Raw genomic sequence first — 8,335 nt, 5'->3', positions numbered from 1 at the left:
GCCATTGCACTCCAGCCTGGGCAACAGGAGCGAAACTCCGTATCAACCAAAAAAAAAAAAAAAGGAAAAGAAATTGTACAAACGGCTGTTCCTCAATTAGAAGAAATTAATAAAGAAATAGCAACTGAGTGTTAATTTTCCTAACATTAGACAATTTAGTGAAATGTAATTTGAAAATCTTTAATGGTCATTTAAACTTGAACTGCTAATTATTTTCTTAGAAGGACATAAAAATAAATGAAGGAAAGAAAACATGAATGAAAGCTCTCCATAGACTATTAAAGGCTGCCTATTCTTTACAAATATCATGGAGGTCAACATTTAGCAGTTCCATCAACGCTATTCTGGGAATTGGATGAGTCAAGACTATTAAGAGAATCAAAAAATTTAGCCAATTTCAAATTAGCATATGCATTTGTAAATTTAATGATATAGTGGCCGGGCACGGTGGCTCACGCCTGTAATCCCAGCACTTTGGGAGGCCGAAGCGGGCGGATCACGAGGTCAGGAGATCGAGACCACCCTAGCTAACACGGTGAAACCCCATCTCCACTAAAAATACAAAAAATTAGCCGGGCGAGGTGGCGGGCGCCTGTAGTCCCAGCTACTCGGGAGGCTGAGGCAGGAGAATGGCGTGAACCCTGGGGGGCGGAGCCTGCAGTGAGCCGAGATCGCGCCACTGCACTCCAGCCTGGGCGACAGCAAGACTCTGTCTCAAAAAAAATAAAAATAAAAAAAATAAATTTAATGATATAGTAATGATTTTACAATCATACAGTCCTATGCTGTTATATGTATGCCAGCCATATAAGCAAGTTGACATAACAGAATTTTTATCAGACCCTTTAATTATATACATATAGACATTATTTAAAAAAGGGATTTAAACTAAGTACAAAAAAACTAGGAAAAATATTTGTAGCTAATTTGACAAGAGTTAGTACAGTGTTACATAAAAAAGCTATTAAGATAAAACACCATCTCCGACAGTGCTGATGGGCAAAAGGCATGAAAAGACAAAGGAGTTAATATGATTAAAAGATGACATGGAAAAGTTATTCAATTTCAACTTCACCAAATATGAGTATACCAGTTTTTGCTAAGCAAATTAGCCCAAGTTAAAGAAAGAACTAGTGACATCATCCAAAGCTTCTAAGTATGTGATAAAACAAGGAACTGATATATGTTTGGTGGCAATATAAAGTTTGTACAATCCTCCAGTGTGGCAGTAAGTATATGCAAGGATCTTAAAAATGTTCCTGCTTTTTGGTAATTTAACTTCTGGAATCTATACTTAGGGAATGATCCTAAATGAGAAAAAAAATATACATTATGCAGAAAGACATTTGTCAAAATATTATTTATGGTTGCAAACCACCTGAATATTGAACAGTAGGAGAACAAAAGCTAAATTATTATATATTTATTTGAGGATATATTTATATAAATAGATATGATATGCTTATTAAATATTTATTTGAGCAAATATGAATCAACATGGACAACTTCCATAATCATAATGCTGAGAAGGAAATAAAAGCAAGTTGTAGAATACTTTATACATTTCATGATACTAATTATATAAAGCTTGAAACATGCAAATAATATTACATATTACTTAGCAATACATACATATGTGGTAAAAGTATAAAGAATAGGCTGGGCGTGTTGGCTTGCGCCTGTAGTCCTAGCACTTTGGGAGGCGAGGTGGGCGGATTGCCTGAGCTCAGGAGTTCGAGACCAGCCTGGGCAACACGGTGAACCCCCGTCTCTACTAAAATACAAAATAAATTAGCTGGTGTGGCTGTGTGCGCCTGTGGTCCCAGCTGCTTGGGAGGCTGAGGCGGGAGAATTGCTTGAACCCAGGAGGCAGAAGTTGCAGTGAGCTGGGATCATGCCACTGCACTCCAACCTGGGCCACAGAGCAAGACTCTGTCTCTAAAAAGAAAAGTATAAAGAAATGCATGGGCTGAATAATCACCAAATTTCAGAAAGTGATTACATATGTTAGAGATGGAGGGAGTTGCAAATGAGGATTACACAGAGGTTATCAGCTGCACTGATAATGTTTTATTTCTTAAGCTCTGTGGGATATATGGATGTTCATCCCATTATTCTTTTTATCTTTTAGTATGTCTTAAATCTTTCATGGTAACCTTACCATATTATGTAGCTATAAAATAGTTCCATAGAAAGCCAGTATAGGCCGGGCGCGGTGGCTCACGCTTGTAATCCCAGCACTTTGGGAGGCCGAGGCGGGTGGATCACAAGGTCAGGAGATCGAGACCACGGTGAAACCCCGTCTCTACTAAAAAATACAAAAAATTAGCCGGGCGTGGTGGCGGGCGCCTGTAGTCCCAGCTACTCGGAGAGGCTGAGGCAGGAGAATGGCGTGAACCCGGCAGGCGGAGCTTGCAGTGAGCCGAGATTGCGCCACTGCACTCCACCCCGGGCGACAGAGCGAGACTCCGTCTCAAAAAAAAAAAAAAAAAAAAAAAAAAAAGAAAGCCAGTATAATAACAGGGAAAAACGAGCCTTCGCTGGGGGAGGCGGGGCCGCGCGGGGCATGCCGGGCCGCGCGCGGCCTGCAGGGAACGGGGCGGAGCGCGGCAGCGCCGGCGCATTGAGGGGAGAGGCAGCCGCCGTGACGGACGTGTTCCTCGTGATCCGGCGCCACAGGACCACCATCTTCACTGACGCCAAGGAGCCCAGCACGGTGTTTGAGCTGAAGCGAGTCGTGGAGGGAATCCTCAAGCGGCCGCCCGATGAGCAGCGGCTGTCCAAGGACCAACTCTTGGATGATGGCAAGACACTGGGCGAGTGTTGCTTCACCAGCCAAACAGCACGGCCACAGGCCCCAGCTACAGTGGGGCTGGCCTTCCGGGCGGACGACGCCTTTGAGGCCCTGTGCATCCAGCCGTTCTCCAGCCCGCCCAAGCTGCTCGACGTGATGAAGCCCCAGGACTTGGGAAGCAGTGCCAATGAACAAGCTGTGCAGTGAAGACCCCCGAGAGGCCCATTACCCCCCATTGAAAGAGATTTGGGAGTGTGAAAAAAAAAAAAACATGGAAAAAGTTTGTACTATGACATAAGTTAAACAAATTACCTATTCAAAATGATTACAACTACTTGAAAGCCATCCAAAAATCTTGCAAAGAAACATCCCCCAAAGTTACTGTTTTTCACATTGGATGGTGATGTTGTTATCTCCTTATTCCTTTAAAACATTTCCTCTATTTTCTCTTATGATTGACATTACAAATATAATTGAAAAACAGTAAACCTATTTTTAAAATAAGCATATTTATTACTAAGCCATTTGTACTATTATGTCACATTTGATTTGTAAATTAATGTTCTGCTTAGCTTTGAGTCTAGCATCATGTTTAAGTTGTGAAAGGATAGAGAAGACCGGAGAGAGAGGAGGTTGGCAGGGGACCTGAGTTTGTTGACAAAGGATGAAAGCAGGATGGGCTGGACGCAGTGGCTCATGCCTGTCATCCTAGCACTTTGGGAAGCTGAGGAGGGAGGATCACTTGAGCCCAAGAGTTTGAGACCAGCTTGTGCAATGTGAGGGGACCCTGTCTCTACAAAAAATAAAAAAAATTAGTCTGGCATGGTATTGTGCGTCTGTAGGCCTAGCTACTCAGGAGGCTGAGGCAAGACAATTGCTTGGGTACAGGAGTTTGATGCGGCAGTGAGCTGTGATTGCATCACTACACTCCAGCCTGGGCGACACAGTGAGATGCTGTCTTAAAAAAAAGAAAAGAAAGCAAGGTGGGCCAAGGCTTGCTGTTACAGATTCCTGAAGTGTTTGAGGAAGATTATTCTGATTGTTACGGGTAATATAGGTTGGCTTCCAGTGAGTATTGAAGTAGCAGCAAGGTTCCTTATATAAAAGTATGGAACATAAAATAATTTCACTTTGTTGAAAGAATAAATGAATGGAAGAATAAGTCAGAGCTAATATTAATTTGAGGCTCTTAATTCAAGCTTAGATACTATTATTTCAATGATTTCCCATGGATCTTAGAATTTTAGAACTGACATAGGTCTTTGAGAACATTTGTTTTAACTTCTTTTTTTTTTTTTTTTTTTTGAGATGGAGTCTTGCTCTGTTGCCCAGGCTGGAGTGCAGTGGTGCGATCTTGGCTCACTGCAAGCTCTGCCTCCCAGGTTCATGCCATTCTCCTGCCTCAGCCTCCCAAGTAGCTGGGACTATAGGCGCCCACCACCACGCCCGGCTAATTTTTTGTATTTTTAGTAGAGATGGGATTTCATCGTGTTAGCCAGGATTGTCTCGATCTCCTGACCTCGTGATCCACCCACCTCGGCCTCCCAAAGTGCTGGGATTACAGGCGTGAGCCACTGCGCCTGGCCTTTAACTTCTTTATGTTATAGTCAAACTAAATTCCAGAGAAGCTGAATAACACCACCAATTAAATAAAAGAGGGTATTTGGACTTTTCTTTCATCATATTACTAACTTTCTTAAAAGAAAGCAGGTGGGCCGGGCTCAGTGGCTCTCGCCTGTAATCTCAGCACTTTGGCAGGCCGAGGCGGGCAGATCCTTTGAGGTCAGGAGTTCCAGACCAGCCTGGCCAACATGGTGAAACCCCATCTCTACTAAAAATACAAAAATCAGCCAGGTGTGGTGGCAGGTGCCTTCAGTCCCGTCTACTCAAGAGGCTGAGCTGTAGTCCCAGCTGCTTGGGAGGCTGAGGCAGGAGAATCACTTGAACCTGGGAGGGAGAGGTTGCAGTGAGCTGAGATTGCACCACTGCACTCCAGCCTGGGCGACAGAGTGAGACTTCACCTAAAAAAAAAAAGCAAGTGGGGGCCTAATCTTTTTACAAGAAAATGTACTACAAATTCCTTGGCCTGCCCTTTGCCATTTATAGAAAACCCCTGAGAATCTGGCTCCAACCTATCTTTCCACCTTAACTCCCAGTAATCCTCCAGAAAAGCATGGAATTTCTGGTATCCTCACCAACAAGGCCCTCCACGCTTCTCTCTGCCTATCTAAAACAATTCATCTTTCAAGGTACAACTAGAATACCAAGAGTATAATCCAGAGATAATGTCATGAGTGCCTGAATTTGATTGAAGTGTGTGGAAATGAATGGAAAAAGCTTGTGCTTAAGAAAGGGGAGAACAAAGAAGCCATGGGGAATAATAATAATAACAGTACTACTAATAATGGCAGTGTTAACTGCTAACATTAAATGCATGCTTATGATATGCTAGGCCCTGTGTTAACCATTTTTATGCTCATTATCACACTTAATAATGTTCTCAGTAACTCTGAAATGGTATATCAGGATTGTGTTACGTGTAACAGAAAACCCTATTATAAGAAGTCAGATTTTTTTTTTCTTCCTTTCAATAAGGAGGCCAGTCCAGTTTTGTGTGACCTTCATGAGAGGTCACCAAGAACCCAGGCTCATTCTGTCTTCTTTCTCCACTATTCTTAGCATATGTCTTTCATTTTCAAGGTCATAATATAACTTTTCAAGACATTCTGTCTGCCTTCCGGAGAGAAATGCAGTGGATATCTCTTTTCAAGGACTTCTGTCAACATCTCTTTGATGAGAGCTATGTTACCTGGCCACTGCTAGTTGCAAGGGAGGCTGGGAGACCAACAAATGAAATTCCGTTAATAAAGAGGAAGGAGGGATGGATATTTAGGTAGGGAGCCTGCAGTGTTATCCTCAGTTTATAGATGAGGAAAATGAGGCATAAGAATGCTAAGAGCCAGGCGAGGTGGCTCACGCCTATAATCCCAGCACTTTGGGAGGCGGAGGCGGGTGGATCACCTGAGGTCAGGAGTTCCAGACCAGCCTGACCAATATGGTGAAACTCTGTCTCTACTAAAAATAGAAAAATTAGCCAGGTGTGATGGCATGTGACTGTAGTCTCAGCTACTAGGGAGGCTGAGACAGGAGAATTGCTTGAACCCAGGAGGCAGAGGTCGCAGTGAGCCGAGATTGCACCACTGCACTCCAGACTGGGTGACAGAGTGACACTCCATCGTCTCAAAAAAAAAAGAATGCTAAGAAACAGGCCAGGCATGGTGGCTCACGCCTATAATCCCAGCACTTTGGGAGGCCAACGCGGGCAAATCACTTGAGGCCAGGAGTTCAAGACCAGCCTGGCCAACATGGCAAAACCCTGTCTCTATTAAAAATACAAAAATTGGCTGGGTGTGGTGGCGCACGCCTGTGATCCCAGATACTCCGGAGACTGAGGCAGGAGAATCGCTTGAACCTGGGAGGTGGAGGTTGCAGTGAGCTGATACCGTGCCACTGCACGGCTGATATCCAGCCTGGGTGACAGAGTGAGACTGGGTCTCAAAAAAAAAAGAATGCGAAGAAACAATGGGACAAGTAGATCTGACAGCAGGGCCCATGTCCCTAACAGTTTGCATTATATGGCACAATTTTTTTTTTTTTTTTTTGAGACAGAGTCTCGCTCTGTCACCTAGACTGGAGTGCAGTGACACAATCTCGGCTCACTGCAACCTCCACCTCCCGGGTTCAAGTGATTCTCCTGTATATGGCACAATTTTTTAAATGGCTTGGTCCTACTCTCTACTTAAGGTGTGGTATAAAACAATATCAGAACACATTTTATACTACTGTTTCCCTTCTTTGGTAGCTTCTTTTCCTTTCCCCTGCTGTCTTTTTCTTTCAGATCTCAGAGAGGGGGCTGCGAGTTTTGGTTAGAGCTGAAAGGAAAGCAGCTAGTGTCAGTCTTTTGTTTCCCATTTGAAATAGTGGCTAACTCTAGGAAACAATAGACAAGATGGTTTCATAAGACTTGGTAAATGATTAAGTGTGGAGCTTGATGTAGAGTCAAACAAAATATTAAGGTTTTGACCACAAAGTTGTTATATGGACAATGGAAGATACATATTAGTAAGAAAGGAGAATTGTTGGTTTACTCTTCTGGGTTAAGTTTCAGATGTTGGCAAAAATTCGTGTTAGGTATCACTAAATCTCGTGTAAGTCAATCATAATGAGCAAGTGAGAAGAAAAATAAGGCAGGCATACTTTTAAAAAAACATGATGGGCCGGGCGCGGTGGCTCACGCTTGTAATCCCAGCATTTTGGGAGGCCGAGGCGGGCGGATCACGAGGTCAGGAGATCGAGACTACGGTGAAACCCCGTCTCTGCTAAAAATACAAAAAAATTAGCCAGGCGTGGTGGCGGGCGCCTGTAGTCCCAGCTACTCGGAGAGGCTGAGGCGGGAGAATGGCGTGAACCCGGGAGGCGGAGCTTGCAGTGAGCCGAGATCGCGCCACTGCACTCCAGCCTGGGCGACAGAGCGAGATTCCGTCTCAAAAAAAAAAAAACATGATGATCCTGTCCCTATTGGAATAATAAAATGTATTTGTTTTACCTATTTTGATACCTGTTTATAATAAGGCTTTGCATGCCTAAAGATGAAAGAAAAGGCCAGGCGTGGTGGCTCACGCCTGTAATCCCAGCACTTTTGGGAGGCCGAGGTAGGCGGATCACGAAGCCAGGAGATCGAGACCATCCTGGCAAACATGGTGAAACCTCGTCTCTACTAAAAATACAAAAAATTAGCCGGGCATGGTGGCGGGTGCCTGTAGTTCCAGCTACTCAGGAGGCTGAGGCAGGAGAATGGCGTGAACCCAGGAGGCAGAGCTTGCAGTGAGCCAAGATCACGCCACTGCACTCCAGCCTGGGCAACAGAGCGAGACTCCATCTCAAAAAAAAAAAAAAAAAAAGGCAGTATTTCACAGTTTTGAAGATAAGGCAACAATGACATTTAAAAAAAAAAATGACCAGGCTGGGCACAGTGGCTCACACCTGTAATCCTAGCACTTTGGGAGGCCGAGGTGGGCGGATCACGAGGTCAGGAGATTGAGACCAGCCTGGCTAACATGGTGAAACCCCGTTTCTACTAAAAATACAAAAAAATTAGCCAGGCATGGTGGCATGTGCTTGTAGTCCCAGCTACTCGGGAGGCTGAGGCAGGAGAATGGCATGGACCTGGGAGGCGGAGGTTGCAGTGAGCCAAGATTACGCCACTGCACTCCAGCCTGGGTGACAGAGCAAGACTCCGTCTCAAAAAAAAAAAAAAAAAAAAAAGACCAGAAGCATCATCAGTTTCTATCTATGTCTGCACTTGGGGGACAGATGGCATTTTATTAAATTCCCACAAATCAAGTCTATAAATTGGGTGGATGGAATAAACACAAAAAATTGGGAATTCAGAGAGCCTCCATGATGTATGACATTGGCAAAAATCAACTTCAGACCTCTAAATAGTGGTGAGTGCTGTAACTTTTCATCTCATGGATACAC

General features: G+C 44.0%; 1 protein-coding gene across 1 annotated transcript; it reads left to right on the top strand.

Annotated features, from left to right (window-relative positions):
- The first annotated feature begins 2,566 nt into the window (after window positions 1–2,566).
- On the top strand, window positions 2,567–3,244 carry LOC129478599 (elongin-B-like). The gene has a single exon (XM_055270109.1). The coding sequence runs from the start codon at window positions 2,567–2,569 to the stop codon at window positions 2,999–3,001; it is 435 nt and encodes a 144-aa protein (XP_055126084.1). The 3' UTR covers window positions 3,002–3,244.
- Window positions 3,245–8,335: the final 5,091 nt, after the last annotated feature.

The sequence above is a fragment of the Symphalangus syndactylus genome, chromosome 3 (genome assembly GCF_028878055.3).
Source record: "Symphalangus syndactylus isolate Jambi chromosome 3, NHGRI_mSymSyn1-v2.1_pri, whole genome shotgun sequence".
Classification (NCBI taxonomy): Eukaryota; Metazoa; Chordata; class Mammalia; order Primates; family Hylobatidae; genus Symphalangus; species Symphalangus syndactylus.
Note: the sequence above shows the minus strand (reverse complement) of the source record. Positions and strands in the feature narration are given on the sequence as shown.

Bases quoted from the DNA above. Each gene is read 5' to 3' on its own strand.
- LOC129478599 (XM_055270109.1), top strand. From the start codon at position 2,567: ATGCCGGGCCGCGCGCGGCCTGCAGGGAACGGGGCGGAGCGCGGCAGC.